Source organism: Nicotiana tabacum, chromosome 12 (genome assembly GCF_000715075.1).
Source record: "Nicotiana tabacum cultivar K326 chromosome 12, ASM71507v2, whole genome shotgun sequence".
NCBI lineage: Eukaryota > Viridiplantae > Streptophyta > Magnoliopsida > Solanales > Solanaceae > Nicotiana > Nicotiana tabacum.
In genome coordinates this window covers 32,131,241-32,152,167 of record NC_134091.1, presented here as the reverse complement: position 1 = coordinate 32,152,167, position 20,927 = coordinate 32,131,241, and the positions used below count along the sequence as shown (strand labels likewise).

At 35.3% G+C, this 20,927-nt stretch overlaps 3 protein-coding genes across 3 annotated transcripts; all 3 read right to left on the bottom strand.

Annotated features, from left to right (window-relative positions):
- Positions 1–419: 419 nt before the first annotated feature.
- LOC107774321 (AP-4 complex subunit mu) lies at positions 420–8,279 on the bottom strand. Its single transcript, XM_016593819.2, has 13 exons — positions 8,146–8,279; positions 7,021–7,115; positions 6,042–6,245; positions 3,844–3,960; positions 3,595–3,723; positions 3,061–3,190; positions 2,765–2,868; positions 2,543–2,647; positions 2,256–2,350; positions 1,975–2,062; positions 1,812–1,872; positions 1,613–1,686; positions 420–729 (listed from the first exon to the last, which is right to left on the bottom strand). The coding sequence occupies exons 1-13, from the start codon at positions 8,201–8,203 to the stop codon at positions 631–633; spliced, it is 1,359 nt and encodes a 452-aa protein (XP_016449305.1). The 5' UTR covers positions 8,204–8,279; the 3' UTR covers positions 420–630.
- A 493-nt stretch (positions 8,280–8,772) lies between these two features.
- Positions 8,773–10,821, bottom strand: LOC107817142 (transcription factor bHLH30-like). The gene is made up of 2 exons (XM_016642913.2): positions 10,442–10,821; positions 8,773–9,433 (listed from the first exon to the last, which is right to left on the bottom strand). The coding sequence occupies exons 1-2, from the start codon at positions 10,667–10,669 to the stop codon at positions 8,945–8,947; spliced, it is 717 nt and encodes a 238-aa protein (XP_016498399.1). The 5' UTR covers positions 10,670–10,821; the 3' UTR covers positions 8,773–8,944.
- Positions 10,822–15,702: 4,881 nt separating this feature from the next.
- LOC107817146 (uncharacterized) lies at positions 15,703–19,711 on the bottom strand. The gene is made up of 4 exons (XM_016642918.2): positions 19,441–19,711; positions 17,106–17,255; positions 16,685–16,816; positions 15,703–16,268 (listed from the first exon to the last, which is right to left on the bottom strand). Exons 2-4 carry the CDS (start codon positions 17,208–17,210, stop codon positions 16,011–16,013), a joined length of 495 nt encoding a protein of 164 aa, XP_016498404.1. The 5' UTR covers positions 17,211–17,255; positions 19,441–19,711; the 3' UTR covers positions 15,703–16,010.
- Positions 19,712–20,927: the final 1,216 nt, after the last annotated feature.

Genomic DNA, 20,927 nt, shown 5'->3' with positions numbered 1-20,927 from the left:
CTACTTCTGTCCCCAGCTCGCTCTCACTTCCAAACAATAGATTGTCTATTATGGGCATACCACCACGGTTTCGAACCTTTCTTCGTCTCAAGAAAAGCAAAAGTTAAAGGAAAAAAAATAAATCCTGCGTTCAGGAATTGAAGGCTATAGGCCATGATTGCATCAACAGTTTCAACAAGTACCATAGGCCATGATAGCTATTGACTAAATATTAAATAAGCAATACCATGTTGCTGATTACTGGCAAGTAATAATATTCATCAACTTTCTATGCTATACATGATCTCCATAGTTCATTTAATCCCACTTCGTTACAAAGTACCCAACAATACTACTATTTATGTCTCATCTGTCTTTCAGCAGAAAAGGGTCACATTAGCAAAATTTTCCACTAATTGCACAATGTTTAAAATTTAGAATCACGAGAGAACACGTTTTTTATTTTTCCTTTTGGAATCATTATCTAGACAATCTAGTACACACATTTGAAAGCCCAAAAACAGAGTTAGCAAAGACTATATAGAACTCAAGATAACCTCAACTGAATGGGCAAAAAAAGTTTTGGAACATGTGAAAAAGCGAGAGAAGGGGAAACCAAGGGAATAATGCTAGAAAAGGCCTCGATAGCCATCATATACGAGCAACATAGGAATTGGCCTGAGTCACATATCTCACCCACCGATAAGGATTATATGCTTTTGACTTCTTTGCGATTTGTAAATATTTCACCTGCAACAAAAATCCAGATATCAGGATAGAGATATATAAAAAATTAACAAACCCCAATCCATCACTTGTGGAGAAGAGATAATATACACCATTTATTTATTTATTCAACAATTATTTATTTGTTTTTATTTCTTGTGCAGGGTTATCTGCCTCATGTCTGGAAACATCTAAAAGTTTGGTTTTTGTATCTGTTTGACCTAGATGACATTGACCAATGTATAACACAGTTCAACATATTACATTAGTTATTGAACATATGTCCCTCACTCCCTATCCTAAATCATTCTCTTCCCCTATAGACAAGCCTTCCACAACCTTAGTTATCACAGAGGGCAGCCTGACAAATTAAGTTATTGAACTTATGTCCCTCATTCCCTATCCCGAATCATTCTCTTCCCCTTTATACAAGCCTTCCAACCTTAATTATCACAGAGGACAGCCTGACAAACAATCTCTATCACAGCCTCTCTCGAAAACAAACCTAGTTTGATGTGACTACCTCACTCATCTCTCCAGCTCAAATCTCAATTCCTTCAAAATGGATATCACACCTCTGCTGAAGAGATGAGGTAGCTAAATTGATGAAACTACTTTGAGGAAATTTTCATGCAGCCCCACCTCTGTTTTCTCAGTTAGCTGTAGTCCAAAAGGATCTCCTTCTAAAATTCCTTGTCCAGAGACACTATCAATGATTTATTTCATTTAATGTAATCTTTTTACTAGAACATAGGAGAAGAGAAAAGACCAAAAGGAAACTCTTCGCCTAAACCAAAACAAAATTCGAGTTGGTATATAATGAACAAACAAATTTAATACTCCTACTAGGTGAGATGCTGTTTTTCTTGTAACTTATGACTAGAAATCTAATCAGATAACTGTTTACCTGAAGCCTTGAAGGATTATACATTGGGATTGTGAAGGTCATGCTCACTGGTCCAGCTTCCTTGGTGATATTTCCTGTATTAGGACCATAGGAGAATTACAAGAATCAAGTCACGATGTATCGAAGGGATGTTTGGTAACAGAACTGCAGGATACGGTACTGAAATAATAAACGAGATTGGCATATTTCTTCTTCATACCATGTGACTCTTGCGAAAATGTTAGCTTGGCACGTAATGTATGATCTGACCCACCGAGAACCTGTATCAAATTGCAGATCAGTAATTATTTTAAAGAACTTTTAGATAATAAGTCTGCCTAGATTAGGTAAGAAGAATCGCTTGAGAACGATGGATATATTACCTTCTTCAAACTCCACTCAAGCCTCTTATTGGATTCCTTAAAATCAGTTGTTTGACCAACTGCACCAGGTTCCAACTCAAAGCTTACTCTACAAAGTTGGTGAGGGTAGACAAGGTCAGTTACTTTGGTGCACCTTCAACACAATAAATACTCCAAATGACATGCAAGATTAGAGAGTACCAGAATGCCCAGTTGACGATGAGAATGCCCCAAAAAGAAATGCCAGCAAAAAAAATAGTCAATAAAGATGCTCCGGAGCAGAGGGTTAAAGCGAAGACTACCTGCTTGTATATGTAGGCAGCGGCATTTGCACCAAGATTGTATTCGCAGTGATGTCTGAAGGAAATTCAGCACGGATCTTCAAGATGACTTCAGCCTAATAGAGCAAAAGAAGTCCCGGTTATCTACATACTCATAAAATTGACGATACAAAAAGCAAAAAAGAAGTTACAGAAAGCGTGTGCTATCACTCTATTCCTTGACACAACAAATATGCAGACAACTACCTAAACCACAACTTATTACAAGGAGTTTTAGTTTTTTCAAATTGGAGGTAAATGTTGTCTACCTTAAGTGATCCAGCTTCCTCAATCAAAGTATTAATGCGAAAGGGAGGCTTGAATTCCTGGGTTATCCGGTAATTCATGACAGGGAATTCACCGTCAGGTGGAACCTAATAAAGCAACATGATTTAGCATCAGATCTCACAGGGAAACAACAATCGATCACAAAAACATAATAAATATATCAAGAACATGCTTTCTCTAACTTTAATTCTAATGTCACTCACCAGAGTCAGGGTCCTGTCCACATCAAAACTATCAAGGTGCACAGATTCATGGAAATTGCAATCATCCAGTATTACTGCTCCAGAACCAGCCGAACCTCCATAATCTATTAGAATAAAATGTGATATCATCACTTCTTAGATCATACCAATTGCACCACATGGATAAGTGGAATACATGAAATAAATGCAATTTATAAGCAACACAATTCTCAGATTGCAAGATAATTAACATGTGGTGAATCATCATTCTGCAGAAAAAATGCAGGAGTCCATTAGTGACTAGAACACTAGATTACCATAAACTGATCTCCCACCGGCCCTTCCAATGCTCAGATCCTCATTTAGAGCTAATCTAATTTCTGGATTACCAGTAAGGTAGCTCTTCATTTGGATGGTCCCATCAATTTCAGAAGTCAATATATATCCCTGTATTCATCATAATGATAAGAAATACGTACTAAAAGGACAGATAAACCACGCATTTTACACGTATAAAGAATATATTTTATTGGAATCGTACTTAACAAAATATAACTTACTACAATCAAATGAGATTAAACCTTTTAAATAATCAGTATCAGAAAAAGAATCTATTTGAGTGCCTGAGAGATGCTTGATTAACAAAAATCAGAATTAACCATCCTAATATCTTCTCATAGGAAAACAACAACAAAAATTAAAAGGTTTCAGTTCAACAATCTTTCCTATGCATTTACTCCTAGTAATTTTCCCTTCAATGAGCAAATCAAGACATGCTTTAGCATCCCATGATGTTGCTGCAACAGGAGAGTAAAACAATTGAAGTTTCAGAATCAAAGTAGAAAACTCACACTTGAGCTGAAAGTAATGCTTATTTTTTCAATTATATCCACGAAAATTTCCTCCCTCTTTCTTCCCCCCGGTTCATTTGCCACAACAGATTTAGTAATTGCTGTCCCTGGCATTCTTTTGGTTCCTTGCTGCATTTAACAAGGTCAATAGCATAAACGAAGGTACAGCTATAAATCAAATGAAAATGAAGAAAATTAACATCTGGTCTGGTCCTTTAAGAACAACACTTCCAAGTTAGCATAACATACCATGAACATGGCAGCAGGACCAAGAGGCGGCAGACGGCCAGCATCAACCATAATTGGCTCATTAAATATGTAAGACTTCAAGATTTCTGTCGATGTTGTTTGCACATAACCAAAATCCTGTCACGAAAAGGAGAATATAAAGAAAATTTTAAGAACATAGTATCGACTTCAAACAGATGATTCAGATAAATCAGGATTTTCTGTGAGCGGATAATAACTCATAAGACATTATCAACAAAGTAAGGATAGATATGCCTAATGGGGCCAAAGAAATCAAAACCTGCACAGTACCCAAAAGAAACATTCAGTTAAAGAATACTTTCACTGTTTTAGAAACTAGTCATATGTTGCCATAGTTGCCTAAGTTTCTATGTCGCAATATATAAATATTGTGAACTTGAGGACAAACTTTATAACAACAACAACAACCACCACTCAGTATAATCCCTCAAGTGGGGTCTGGGGAGGGTATGATGTACGCAGCCTTACCCCTGCCCCAGGGCAGGGAGACTGTTTCCGATTGACCCTCGGCTAAAGAAGGTGAAGGAAGCCCTGATATCAAGTAATAGCAAGACAAATAATTAGAGAACTAAATCTAAGACATCAACAGAGAATATGAAAGGGGTATCGATAACAAGTATTAGCAAGACAGTATAATTAGAGAAATCAATCCAAGGTAGCACACGAGAATATGAACGAAGTACTGCTAGCAAACTACGGAATTACCGATGGCAAATAGTAACGGAACAAGGCATGCAAATATAGCAAACTAAGGAAAAAAAAAAAGGGTACCATACTAGCACTAATACTATCGAACTAGAGAAGACAAAGGGAAACGCACGACTACCTACTAACCTTCTACCTTAATCTTCAACCTCTACACCCTCCTATCTAGGGTCATGTCCTCGGTCAGTTCAAGCTGCTCCATATCCCGTCTGATCACCTCTCCCCAAGACTTCTTTGGCCTACCTCTACCCCTCCTCTCACCTCTCAAGACCAACCTCTCACATCTCCTGACTGGGACATCTGTGCTTCTCCTCTTGACATGCCCGAACCATCTCAACCTTGCCTCATGCATCTTTGCCTCCACAGGGGCCACTCCCACCTTGTCTCGAATAACTTCATTCCTAATTCTATCCAACCTAGTATGCCCACACATCCATCTCAACATCCTCATTTCCGCTACTTTCATCTGCTGGACATGGGACTTTTTGACTGGCCAACATTCTGCCCCATACAACATGGTCGGTCTAACCACTACCTTGTAGAACTTGCCCTTAAGTCTCAATAGCACATCCTTATTACCCAAGACACCAGAAGCGAGCCTCCACTTCATCCACCCTGCTCCGATACGGTGTGAGACATCCTCATCTATTTCCCCATTCTTCTGAATTATAGATCCCAAAGACTTGAAAATCTCTCTCCTGGGAATGACTTGCGTATCGAGTCTCACATCCCCGTCCGCCTCCTGGGTAGCACCGCTGAACTTGCACTCCAAGTATTCTGTCTTGGTCCTGCTCAACTTGAAACTCTTAGACTCTAGGGTATGTCTCCAGACCTCCAGCCTCTCGTTAACGCCACCTCGCGTCTCATCAATCAGAACTATGTCATCCGCAAATAACAAGCATCAAGGCACCTCCCCTTGAATGTGACACGTCAAAGAATCCATCGCCAGGGAAAACAAAAACGGGCTAAGTATTGATCCCTAATGCAACCCCATCTCAACCGGAAAGTAGTCAGAGTCTCCTCCTGCTGTCCTAACCCGTGTCTTAGCCCATCATACATATCCTGAATCACTCTAATATACACTACAAGCACTCAGGGATGGAAATATAATTAAGGGGTTAAGAAAAAATCTATGATAATACGGTGTGAACTTGATGAAGAACTTTACATTGCAAAATTAAAATAATATTAATAATATTATTAATAATAAATAACTGTGGTGCTATGATAATATTTTGAAACCAATGATTGTTGCAAATAAAAAGATTTTTTTGTGAAGTCTTTTAGATAGATTATTAAGTAGTTCTTAACTATTCAAGCTTCACTTTCCATTAAAAGAAAATGAATTCATTGGCATCAAATTTAAAAACTCAAATTGTCCCAACTAAATGGGCAGAGGGTCTAATTCGTTGCAGACTATCTGAGGAAAGAAATGCAAGATCGTGAAAATATGCACAAGGCAAGTGGCTTACAATAACTTCATCCAGAAGCTCATACACCAGCACAAAATTTTTACGCAACGAATCTTCATTTAGAACACCGAGGTAATCTTTGATTACACGTGCAATCCTCTGAAGAAGCTCCAATACAAGAGAAGGCGACAAATTTGTCCTAGATGTCGCGACGAAAAGCAGACCAACTACCTTCACATGGAAGTAGTTCACACCATCCACATTCTGCAAGGAAAAAAAAAAGAACACTATTACCACCTCTTTCCATAGTTGCAATTTGCAAAACTGAATGCTTCATGTAGAAGGAATACGCATAATAAACAAAACAATGGTCATTGACAGCTCCCCTTTAACCAATTATCTGTCAGTTGAAATCTTTTCAAGCTGGCATATGTGGGAAGCCTTGAATTGATCAACTCCACACTCACCCATATAAAAATCCTCTTGACAAATCAACAAATCCAATAGAAACTGCAATTAATGAATGAGGAAGAATAATTTGGATTTTAATATGAGAAGACGTTTGAAACCTCCTACTATAAGGAAACTGATCTGCTTAGGGCCATATACGGACAATAGAATTTTGTCGGTGCGATGAGTCAGGGAAAGCCTAACAGGCTAGACTGTGGGCTTTAGAATGGTTTACTGAGGACCTTCATTCACTCGTTTTACTACTTCCGAACTGCTCAACGGACACTTGGAGTCGAATGTTTTTCTATAATATTAATATATTATATAGGTAGACTGATCAATGAAGTTGAATGTCTCTAGTTGTTTAAAAATTCTGCTCCTCTTAACCAATCCTAAGAGGGAATTCTTCTATTAATTAAAATGAAGTGAGATGGATAATGTGCTACCACACTGATAATTGAAAATTCTTTCAAATATAAATGACAGAGAAGAGAAGTGGTGATAAGTCATTGCTTTACAAAAATTTTTATAACTCTTTCCAACAAAAGATATGGAAATTTCATCAATTACAAAAGAAAAGAATACCTACAAATACAGGAGGTGCTTCCTCTCCACCGTCTTCTTTCCAAAACTTTACTTTCCTGAAGAAGATCTCTGCACTTCCTTTTGGTACATCACCCCGATCTGCTTTCATGTAAATGTAAAGGGAAACTCATCAGATTCAGCCTCATTTATATTGCAGAGAAACATAAATAAGAAAATAAGGACAGTGATTCCAAAAGATAAGGGCGGATGATCTGCGTGAATCATTAATCTCAATAAAAATGAAAATAAGGAAAGAACTACCACGAGAGCTCCAATCGCTATGTGCAGTTAACTTAGTTACATAAACCATTTCCCTGTTCTCAGTGCCCTTACTTTCCTTTGGAAAAGAAGGTAGCTGGAATTCACTATTTCATAGTTTTTCCAACGAACACATCACAAGCACTAAAACCGTGCTCAACAGGCATTGGTTACATTCACAACAATGAAGACCCAGTGTTAATAACATAATCAAACACCCATCACGCACTTTGGAGAATTTGAACTCCTTTCTTTTACTACCCCCCCCCCCCTCCCTCCCAACTCCACTCCGAACAAAGACAATATTCAGAATCCAGCTATAAATAAACATGGCTTAAATTGAAACCTGACATCTTAAGCTCAAAGTAAGGCGAATAGATTAATCAGCTTTTATTCGCAAAATATCTCATAATTTTACAAATATAACTCAACTTGTAAGCTCATTTTCAATTGACCTACTGCTTAACAAACTGCCAAATTCACCACTATATAGCATTTCGTGAACCTAAATTCACAATTATCCAATCAATCCATAATACACTAAGCCTTATAGCGAGAAAAATGTAACGAAAGAGTAACAGTCCAGAACTCTAAAAACCAAAAGAACAGCTAATCTAAAATTTAAAATAAAAATAAAAAAAAGTCAGAGCGACCAACTAGTTTAAGCTCGTTAGTTCTATACTCCAGATCAGCAAACTGAAACTTGATTCAAGTGCTCTTTAAGTAAAAATAAGTACAATTTCAATCCTTAGCTACGAATTGGAAGAATCGATAAAGCGAAAATCACAATGTAATTCTTTTTACCAGAATGAGATCTGAAATAATTATGCAATACACATTGTGAATCGTAGAGATAAGAAAAAAAACTCACAGTCACGGAAGACAATGCTATCGCCTCTCTGAGAAAGCACGAAGAACTGAGAAATCATGATTGTTTTGAGCGACCTCTGTAAGTTTGCTATTCGCTTCGTTTTGATCTGATACGTGTGCCTGGAATTACCCCCCCCCCCCCCCCAAAACACCCCCTTGTTCCACACACACGTCGTCGTTTTCACTTTTCTGTGCTTTTCTTGTTGCCTTTTTCCTTTCTTTTTTTCCTTTTTCTAATTGTTTGATTTATTTATCCTGGTCACCATTTATTGACTAGCCTGGAAATACAAAGTTTGAGTATAAAAGTCAAAACATTTTTCTTATAAAAAAGTTTTTGTAGCAAGTCACCCCAATGTCTCTTAATTTAAACTTACTTCATTTTTTTATTATAGAGATTACTCTAATATGTCATTAGGAATGAATGAAGTGTAATTATAATACTAGAACATAATCAAAAGTAATGAACATGTATTGCTAAATGAAACGTTAATACATGTGATCAATGATAAGGATTGAAATATTCTTTTGGTTTACCCTAGAAGTCAAAATATAACATCAAAATAAAGAAAGTCTAACAAACATTATAAATATTGAAACCACTTGTGAAGATTACATATTTCATTGCACATTAGATTAAAAAAAAAGGCACATATACACCTGTTAATAGCCAAGTTAGCTAGTCACAACTTGTTATACATTGTGAACTCTAAGGTCAAACCTTTAACAACTAACAATCAGCAAGGCCCAAGCCCACTTATCATCACACAAATTCAAGCCCGTTTACAAGCAGACAAATCAAGTCAACCAAAACAAGCCCATTTTTTATCACCAAATCTCCGGCCCAAATTTAGAGAACTTCCCAAGCCCAAACACCTATTTTCCACAACGGCCATTAAAGCCCGTCTTAGTTGTCCAGTGTCTTTTTCTCCTCCACCAGCCTTACACAACACCACCAACATCTCCGCCTTTGTCCGGCCTCCGACCGTCGCCATCTCCGCCTTGATCACCCGGCCTTGAACTAACCGAACCGCCGCTGATAAGTCCCGGTTCAACCCCATTCTGTCCTCACAACAAACCGTAGCTTTGACCGTTTGTTCATCATTGTAACTTTCTTCAGAGAAATTTACTGATACTTCATCATTTTCACCGGGTAGAAAGAAAGATGATAACCCATTGTTGCCATTGTAGTTTCCTTCACTATCTTTCTGTGTTTCCATTTGTTGAGCTACCTTCTTCCGTAGTTCCTTCAGTTGAGTGACTGCCTCCGTTAGCACTCTTGACTTGTCCTTCTGCATTAACACGCATATATATAAAAAAGTACAATTTAAATTATATACAATAAAATTGTAAGTGTAGCTTAACACGTGATATCAAATTGGTAATATCAATTTTATTAAATTACCAATCAATACGTATGATTAATTTTACTTTAACTACCTTATGAATGATCTTATAAGAACACACTACAGGTTCAAAGCCATACAATATATGATGGAACCATGCTATGTGAGAATAAAACATCTTATAGGCAAAAATATTTCCCCCCTGTACTAAAATATTTGTCATGTTAAAACTTATTTAATTATATCACTTAAATATAAGAAAATTATATAAAAATCTTAATGTTAAAAAATTTAAATTAATCAATTCGATTTTGTACCAAAATTTAGTCAAAGTAATCTTGATAAGAGAATATATAATGTCAGGCACGGATGTGTATCTTATTGGTTCTAGCTACCAATACTGCAGCTAGCAACAAGACGTACAATAGATAACATAATCAAATAAATTCTACTATATATGCAGATGGTGATTCTAAGAAACTGGTAAGCATATCGTTCCACTTTCGACTTTACACAATAAGCTTCTTATTTTCTAAACATTTCTAAATGGGACGAAAGAAGAAAATAAAATGACCCAACGTCCGTGTATTTTCAAAGATTTAAAGGTACAAATGTATAAATTATATACGCCAATCAAGGTAGTTTAATTTATTATATATAGTTATCTTACAATCTATCTGATTTTATAAACACCATATGTTCGTACAACTCGATGCACTTTTGCTTGTTTTCATTAAAGTATGTCTATTGTCCCTTTCTTCATGCAACTAGAACAACATATTTGATATACAAAATAGTAAACATTTGAGAAACATAATATTATACAGTGTAATCTCATAAATGGGGTATGAGAAAGGTAAGGTATACGTAGACTTTACCGATCCTATCTATACAAAAATAAAAATCAGAAACCAAAGACTTGTAGTATAATGATAGGATGGGAAGAGAACATACTTTAGGGAGATGAGGAAAGAGTTTCTTGAGAGTATGAAGATGTGCATTGATTCTTTCTCTACGTTTACGCTCCGCCATGGCATGTGTTAAAGCTACATCTTTTGATTTATTTTTCCTTGTTGATTTTCCATATTCATCAACCACATTATTGTTATTCCTCTGATGAAGAAATTGCCCAGAATTTGCACGCTGTAAAAACCCATTACAACCTTGTAATGAAGACAACATTATCACTTTCCAACTTCCTAAAGAGAGAGAGAGAGAGAAAGAACAAAACTGATCGTTTAATAAAGAAGGTGATATTAAAGGGAATTTAAAGAGGAGAGAAAAGATATGATTGAGAGATTATTATTGTTACTCCTATTATTATTATGAAAGAAGATCAGAATTGGGTACGTAAGAAAGATTTGGGATGATGAAATATATAAAATTAAATGAAGCAAAAAAGAAAGAAAACAGAGAGACAGAAAGACAGGTGATGAAAGGGTGTTTGTTTGGATAGTTTGGAACATAGATATAGACGAGCCTTAAGAGTGGGACTGGCTTTTTACCGTTGGCGGTTAAAAGGTAAATTATGGAATGCGACAGATTTTCAGCTTGAAAAGACCACTTCAAGAGATTACTGATTCTTTGTTTCCCTTATTTTCTATTTGACAATTTTGAATTTTCTCAAGAGGCGTTTGGACATAAAATTTATGATTTAAAAAAAAATAGTATTTGGAATTAAATTGAAAAAGGATATTTGATATTTTAAAATTACGCATTTCACTTGAAAAAAACATTACAATATCTTTCAAGTTATTCACTTAAATAGATTTTCCCCTATTCACTTAAAATCTGGAAATTAGTATACTCTACTATTTGTAAAAAGCCACAATTCAACCTCGTATATTTTCAAACTAATAGTTAGGTATTTGTACACCATGCTAACTACCACAAGAGTTTAATATCTGCATGCTGACATATTAAAAAAAATTCTATCAAAATAACTATGAGTAGCCGTCCAATAAAAATGAATTATCAATGGAAAACTAAGACAAGTACTTGCTACAACTTATTATGATATGTTGATCATGTAAACAAAATTTCACCGCAATTTAAATTAAATCCATTATATAGTTTAAATATATCGTATACATTCACATGGACTTGCCTATGTTTTGCTTATACCAATTTTAATGGATTCCTTACAAATATTAATGTTCATTATTAAGAAATGAAATATCATTTCTATAAATTGCAATCATTGTTCCTAATTAATGACTTCTAATCTACCCGTGTACCATTCCAGTTGAAGCATGTACTGGCAAGGTGGGTGTAGGGCGGACAATTTTAAAGCGGACTTCTCATTCATTGATAGAAAAGATCACAAGATTTTGTGATCCGCTCCCAAATTTATTTCAATTCCAAGAGTTCGCATCGAATCGGTATATATATCGTCAAAGGTGCGGTTAAATATCCAATGATGTGACCCTAGCAAGTCTCATGTTACACTAGCATAGCTATAGGAACCTTTGAACAACAAGAACCCTTATAACATAGTATTGTAGCAAAGTTGAGAATTCAATTAAACAGTGATTTATCTGAAATATGCTTTATGTTCTGTCCTAAAGTTTGTCCATTCTATCGTCTTTAATTGGCATGTGCTACACATTCAATTCTTAAGTCTCCTTTAATCACGAATTTAATGCAAAATATTCTTCTAATATTACGAGTTTAAAATGTTCTCAAAACTAGAGAGTATGTACTTTTCAGCATTTAATTTGGTGCTTATTTCTAAACAATAAGATAATGAATAATATAATTTAGAGAAGGAGGCGGGGTCACAAATCTGTAATTAAAATGTGAAAAGGAGAGATCAAGGATGAAAATATTCAGAGAGGGGACTACTGCTAATATGCTAATCAGATTGATTCTGAAGAGTACTTTTAGCACTGCAAATCGAAAGTAAAATCAAATACTCCTATTCTTAAAAATATAGGGCTAAAAAAAAAGAGAAAAAAAAAAAAGAAATTTATTGGGGTGTAGAGGTGTTATTTTATTATGCAGACTGCAAACAGGCAAATGTTATGTTTGATTGCAGTAAGTCCAGCGGATCAGACTCTCATTGCTTCCCTTCTATTTTATTTTTATTTTATTCGATTTAAATTGCATACTGATCGTATACACAAATTTAATACTAGTGCAGTGTAAATAGATTTTCCCCTTAATTTCCAGATTGCTCATCTAATTTTTTTGATGTCAATTACAATATCAGTTTGCATAGAAGTTAAACTCATTATCTTATAAGTAACTTAGAACTTGTTTCGATGATTGTTGTATGTTTGTTTTATAATGTATCATATTGTATTGTGTTATATTGTACTGTATTCTTTTGATAAATATAATATTTGAATAGATTGCATTATTTGTCGATATTCCATACTATCATACACCAGCAATACGAAGAACAAACTTACAACATTACAAAAAAAAGCAGGATACTAGGTAAAATTATAAAATAAAAAGGTAGGATAACGGATAAAACATGATTATTTAATAATAAGGAAAAACAAGATGAGAGAAAAAAAATAAGGTAACGACATCACCACATTAAATCGGTCGTTACATAAAGTGACACTTTTCGTTGTTATGTAACGACAAATTTAACAACACGATATAATAAAATTTAAATAACAATCAAAACAAATATTGTATTTAAAGTTACGATATGACATAATATAATATAATTGTATTAATTGAGTAAATATTTTTTATACGATCAGTACATATAACTTATATTTTATATACTACCAAGCATATATACGTAGAGTAAAAATTGCACCATAAAATCTGAGACAGAGTCTAACACTGCACAAATATTCGGACCTCCCAGTTTTGGCATTTTACTCGGACACAGGTTTTTCTGGGATTTTCTGGAGTTTTGGGTCCCCAGCTCAAGTTTTCTCAATTTCTTGATGTTAACTACTCATTCGACATTTCCCACTTTGCCTCCTCTACCATAGCTTAGCACAGAAGACTTTTCCTTGTTATTTCCTTTTGCTATTACTGTCCTCTAGGCTCTAACCCTACTTTTTTTTCTTCTCATTGGTGCAAATTTCTCTCCTTTTTTTTTGAAGATATTTTTGAAAATTTATGATCTCACTGGTAAGGAGTCAAACAGTTTTTCCTTTGAGTATAATTTTTTTAATACATTGTGTTAAAAGGTTAAAATTTTAAAGAAGTCTAATTATCTAAATTTTATTTTAGAAAGATTAAGAAATCAATACCAAAATTGAGAATACATTTTTACAAGGTTTGTCCCCATAATGAGAATTCTTCAATCCTTTTGAAGCAGAAGAAATACAACTTCATAACTTTAATTCACATAGTTTCATGTTTCATACCGTTCTTATATCTAAAATAGTCTTAAATTGATATCGAGGACAACACTCTTGAACCTTATGGTTGAAAAATGCAAGAACTAAGGGAAAAAATATCTTTCGAAGGACTAATTGATTGGAGATTTTTTTTTTTGGATAAGTGATTTATTGATTGGACGATCAGTATTTTTAGATATATCTAAAAGTTGTTTAACGTCCCTTGCATTCTTTGGGTGTAAGATTGACCATTAGTGAAGAAGTTAAGGCTGAATTCACGTTCAGGCCTTGTATAAACGGTCAAATAACCTTTATATTCCTTATTATTTTATTAATTAATAGGAACAAAAGAGAGAGAGAACTTAAGTTTATGTCAATTTTCAAACAAAGTAAATTAAGCACCTCTATCAGTTCCCTCCACATAGTCGAAACCAAATATGATCCTATTTCTAAACAGGAAGATACCAATACCCTCACTAGGGGGGCAATCAGAAGGCAAAAAAGTATTCAACAGGTCAATTGATGTCTCCTTTCTCAAATAATTAAAAATCGACAACGCGATAAGCATCTCGCATTCACGTATGGCCCGGGTAAGGATCGTACCCTAAGGGGTGTGATGTAGACATCTTACCCTAATGCAAGTATTTGTGACTGCTTCCACAACTCGAAACCCACAATTTATAGGTCATACGAAGACAACTTTACGTTACTTCAGCCTCCGAAGCTCTCCTTCTATTCAAATAACACAACTTTGAAAATCAAACAAAAGGAAAAAGATAATTTTTATTATAAAAAAAAATGGAAAAAGGAAAGAGAAGAAGTGAAGAGACATGGATCAAACCAGAAAAAGTGAAGAGCCCATAAAGAAGCAGACCATTTTGAACAGAAGCTTTGATGTCCTAAGAAGTGGCTCTTGTCATGTCAAATAGTCCAATGAGAGTACATTTAGTAGTTAGAAAGTACTTAGGACTTCATGGCCATAAAAGGCTAAACCATCTCTGTTTCAAAAACATGTTCCACTATTTGACAATATTTTTTGCTAGCTTTCACTGGGTTCCACACCTGCTCATAACAGCAATCACTGCAAAAAAAATTCCATTTGTAAACAAAGAAGTTCTATCTAGCCTATTTAAACGAATGGATTGTACTTCTTTTATTCACACACTTTCACTGTTCAACCAAGTTAAATTTCCTTTTGCTAGTGCCTTTATTTTTGAGTTACCTCGAGATCATATTGTTAAATCACTATCCTTCATTCGAGTTCGTCTAGCTACTACAATACTCGTTTTCACTACTATACTATTCCGACTTTCACCCCTACAAATGGCCCTGTATATGTAATTGCTACCGATATTCTCACTATGGCTTATAAGTTACTACAGTATAATATAATATAAGTATCTATATGAGACTTAACATAAATTAACTATCAATGGAACTTGTCATTTTTTGGGTTTCTTTCTTCCTAGGTAGAACAAATACAAAGTATGGGTTCTTAGTTGATTGTGTAATTTTCTAGCCTAAATATAAATACAAGGCTGTCGTTCAACTTTTTGAGACTGATAGGAACGTGTTGTGAGTCAGTTTTATCGAAGAATTTTACCTTATAGCTTTCTGAATCTATCTCCCAAACCCATGTTCATGTTTAGTACCAGAAGTAACTGAATAACTTATATTTGGTACTTGTGACTTAATAACCCATGTTCATTTTTTACTGCTATTAGGGGCGAAGCTAGAGATTAATGTACATGTTCGGCTGAACCCAGTAACTTTGGTCCAAATTTTATATTTGTTTTAAGAAATTTATCATATGGCTTCTTCGGAGGAACCCTCAATTACTCTCAGGTTTCTTTAGTTGCATCCACTATGCAGGGGAACACAAAAAGAAGTGTATTTCTACAATTGGTATTACAACTTCGCCACACACTGGCAAAGGCAGCCTGTATATTGCACCCACTGTCTTTTGTTCGAGGTATACATGTAGTAAAAATGTTCTAAAGATACATCTTAATACTAAGTGTAAACTTGCGTACAAAAAAAAATGTGGGTGAAAAGTAGTGGGCGCCAAGTACTCCGCCTTTGCACCCACTAACTTACAGTCCTAAATCCCCCCTCTCATATGACAACTTCAGCAATACCTTGGGAGTTTGAGTATTCAATATCATGTCTAACTCTGACTTACTAGGGATCAAACAATTGAGAAACAAAAGCTACTTCATAACATTATCCGCGGAACTAGCAGCAGATAGACCACAAACAACTATTCTCTGAATTGGAGGAAGACGTTCCTTAGGATGAGATGAAGACCTGGAAGGAGCAGAAACACGTCCCTTGGGAATAAATGGAGAAACATGTTCCCCTTTATGAAATGGAGACCCAGAAGGTGCCATCAAACCAAGCTCACGCATAATTTTCACTCGGCGTGTGCTTGGTGCAGATTTTTCAGCTGTAGTGGTCACCTTAGTGTCCTGCCAACATTCTCAATGAGTTAAATGTTACACATCACTGAAGGATTACGTATATAAATATCTATGTACTCATGTTTCCAAACCATTAAACTTTATTTAATGCCTCCAAGTTCTCCTTTGGTCTGTTGAAGATGTCTCCTTTTCTTTTTTTTCAATAAATCAGATTTCTTATTCAAATAATTACCCACCAACCTAGTAATCTGTTGAAGATGCTCTTCAGTTCTTTTTTTGTAGATAAAAGGATACTCTAAATGATTTTTTTTTGGAAAAAATGAATGTATGAAAATGTAATCTTAACACAGAGCAACATCAAAGTAGGACGTTCAATAAGTGCATGGTAACCCAAGTGCATAAGCTTATACTGGAAATACAAGTTTTATGAAAAAGTTTCCGAGAAGAGAACCAATTATACTCACTTCATCCGTGGACCTGTTCTTTCCCTTGAGACCATCACTTTGGGCTTTGCCAGATCCTTTTTCAGTTTTCTGTGGAACTGAGGTATTGATTTTTGCACTTTCTGGCGATTTACTCATGGAAGGTCCAAACTCCTATAAGAAAAATAAGATTCTCAACTTCAAATCCAAGGCAAAAATATTTTGGACAGGCAAGATTCAAACAAGGAACTCATGAGGCAGAACTTGTCTGCTTGTGGAAGTTAGGGATTTTAGCATCTTTTTTTTTTCCGAGTCTACATTACACTTTAAGTTCTTCCAAGTCTTTTTCAGGTTTCTTTTAGCAGCAAGATGGTTCTCCACTTGAGACCTTCATTTTACATGAATCAATCTTTAGCTTTAGAAAACAGGATATGATTAAAGAGAATGGAAGATGTACGCTCACAGATTTTTTGCTGTTTGACTTGGGTGTCTCCGGGATTTTATCTCGCTTTCTTTTTCGACTTTCCTCTTCCTTATGCTTTTCTGAGCCTAACTTTACTTTTGTCATCTCTTTTGTCTGCTTTGCATCTGCTTTCTCGGCAAAGTACCTTGGCTGAAAACAACATGAAATGGCCTTCAATCAATTTATCCAAAGAAGCATGAAAGTGACCATGCAAGTACATAAATCAGGCAAGACTTGACTTGAAAGTAGTCATTTTTGTGAACAGCTCATGCAATTACACTTATAAGTACCTGCTAAATTGGCCCTCTTTTCTTGATAGGGAAAAGGGGGGTGGAAAAAAAAAAAGGAGGGCCAGTTTAGCAGATATTTCAACAAAACCAATTTAGTCAATTTGGCCCTCTGTAAATGTAGGGACTGCAAATCAATTCATTTTCAAGTTTCTCTTTTATGAAATGTTTGTCAACTTTGACATGTTTAGTTCTGACATGTTTAACTAGGTTACGAGCTATATTGACCACATAGTTATTGTCACAATAAAGCTTCACGGTTCTCCAACTTAATATTCAGGGCTCATAGAAAATCTTGAGCCATAACAACTCACAATTACCTCGTACAATTCTCTTTTTCTAAATACTTAAAAATATAGCTTCTTTTTCATCTAGAACAGTCCCAATTACCAACAACGTGACTCCTCTTGAGGCCGAATGCTTGTAAAACAATGTATGATTACCCTAGCTTTGTTTGTACGTCATATTCAACATTGCAATCCTAAGTCTTCCAAACCATGTCCAAGGAGATCTTTTGAGCTCTTTTTTTTTTTTTTTTTTATAACCGTCGCGCACCTCGACTAATTCCATGGGATACCTGCCACCTCCCACCAGCAACAGGTATCAGGTAACTCTATCCACCAAGGCTTGGATAGATGGAAAGAAATCACCTAATATTTGCCTCCGCTGGGATTTGAACCTGAGACCTCATGGTTCTCACCCACTTCATTGACCACTAGGCCACACCCTTGGGTTCTTCTTTTGAGCTCATATAATGCCTTTTCAGTATGCACACTTTGTTTTTCCTAGATTTATGCTAAAACAGGTGGAACTTCCGTATAAATTTCCTTGCAATAGGTAAAAAAGGCGTTCCTTACTTAAGAACTATAGTAAAGACCAATTACAGTTTGCTGCTAGAGATAGCAACACCGTTACTATATCCATCTTCATCTCCGGCGCAAATGACTTTTGATAATCCACCACATAGGTATAGGTTTGTGTATATGTATTTCCTTCTAGTCTCACTTTAAATCTCAATGGATACTTCGGACTTATACACTTCGTTGTGGAGACCATTTGCACCCTTTCTAGTGGCTATTGGTAGATCCTAATCGAGGACAGTAAATAATATCTCAGTAGTCAGTATTTACCTCATTCTAAAGTAACGATTCGGTCATTATCCCAAATAAAAAAGAAGTAACGATTCGGTCTTGCTGAACCCAGCAGGATTTATACGTGCTTTATTCGTGCTGTAGTGGCTTTGTGAGTGCAGGATTAATTGGCCTGGATGATTCTTCAGAAAGATTAGGAGATTGAATCGACGGGATCTTCTTCAAAGGGTGATGTTTCAGAATTTTGGCATAGCACATTGGTGATTCTCTAAAAAACAAATCCTTTTCTTCATAAATGATGGTCACATCCTAAAGAAAAGGACTAGAAATAGAACTTTCTATCTCAGCAAATTTGACATTGTTAGAATTATAGGTTTTATGAGTGGCCGGATTGCTCCTTTGAGTCCTATCAAATGACACTTAACAGCTCTACAATCGAACTTACTTTAATTATGAGAGTGAACACATACGAAAACTTTAGGAGCCAATATAGTTAACTCATTAAAAATCTGGGTAATATCTAGCAAACACCTCCATTCGACTTCTAAACACGAGGATTTGATTCGATTAATCGGGTGAAACACAGAGAGGATAGTTTCCCCCAAAAAAAGTTTATGCAATAGTAAATCATCTATACCAGTTCTGCTTCATTTGGGCCAGTTTCATTCACTAAACAGCAATTTACTTTTTAGGACAAATTTAGGGTTCTCTAAATTTAAGAAATCTCTAAATCTCACACCTATGCTCATATTATCATACAATATTGGCTGTCAATAGCACACCTAATGAAGCATAGCAGTGAATGTGCAACTAGTCAACCCCCAAAGTTTCAAAGTCAAACAAGCATATACTGAAAACATTTAGGACAAATTCAACTAAATTATCCACACAACAAAGAAGAAGAACAGAACAAGGAAAAAAAGAGAAGAAAATGAAGAAGATGAAAGAAGAACATACCGGCTAAGAAGCTCAAACAAAGTTGAAACACCCACTAAGAAAATGTGAAGTCTCTCCTTTACAGAATATATACCAAGTAATCGAATTCTTTATTCTATATATACATGTATTGGGTGAGGAAGAAAAAGAAGAACTTGCCTTTATTATTGTTTAGTTTCCGAATGCCCCTCTTTTCAGTTTCAATTTTCTTAAACCGAAAATGTTAAAAATATACAAATTGATGAGTTTTGAAATTTCCCCCCGTATTATTTACATCATGTAATTTCGATGTATTTAGTAGGACACATCCCCTTGTTTGTGCCGCCCGGTCCAATAGTGCTGTTATTCTTTTCTTACTTTTCCCACATTATTAAGTACTTTTTTTCTTTTAGACATTACTTATTTATTTTTATTTTAAAAAAAAAGGGATGTACATTACATTATTACCTTTATATGATTTTTAAACTTATACTCCTACTAGCAAAACTTATAATTTTTAGAAAGAAAGAAATCAATGCTAAAATTTGCACTAAAATTAATCTGACCTCGTATTATAGGACATTAATTTGGAATGTAAAGAGTATTATTTGTAAAAAATTCCCGTACTCTTTTTCTTTTGACTTCAAATATTATAATTTTTTCAACTTCAACCAAATATTGTCAAAACGCCTGGTCTTTTATATAAACAACGGAAAAAGTTCATATATGCCAGTCAACTATACGAAATTGTATACATTTGTCAGTCGTTAAAAATTGGGCTCACATATGCCCTTGCCGTGTATAAGGTGACTCACATATGCCCTTTTTTAGACGGACCTCACTAATAAAATATTTAGTATCAGATTCTGACACGTGTCACAATTTAGTGCATTTCATTTATACCCTAATTTAAATAATATATCAACTCGACTCATCACCTTTATTTTATTAAACCGATCTGACCCGGTACCCTACAATAAACCCCAATCTTATTATATTACCCACTCTCTCACCTCTGCTTTCTTCACCCAAATTCTCCTCTCGCCATAGCGGATGGGTCAATACAAAGTGAGCTTATTATTTGAAAAGTGTGCTCATTTCAACTGATTTTTAGCTTCAGAATGGTTTAAACCCCTGATTGATTGTTTATCAGGACTTAAAAAAACCAGCTTTTCTATTGGAGGTCAACAACAAGATATTGATATTTTCTTTGCAATTCTTTTTTGTTTTCAGTGATTTTTACCATTGGCGTGTATAGCATCAATGACAGAAGGCAGTAAATTCTGTTTTCTCTTAGATTCCATTTTCATGTTGTTGGTTGTTATCGTTAAAGTGACGTTGGCTCAAAATTCTACGCTTGGTGATGATATTCTGTTGAACTGTGGAGGTCATGAAGGTCTTTAAGACGCCGATGGTCGAAAATGGGGTTCAGATGTTGGGTCAACATAGTTGAAGGGTAGCAAGTCGTGGAGTAGTATAATAGGATTGGGGTTTATTGTATGGTACTGGGTCGGGTCGGTTTAATAAAA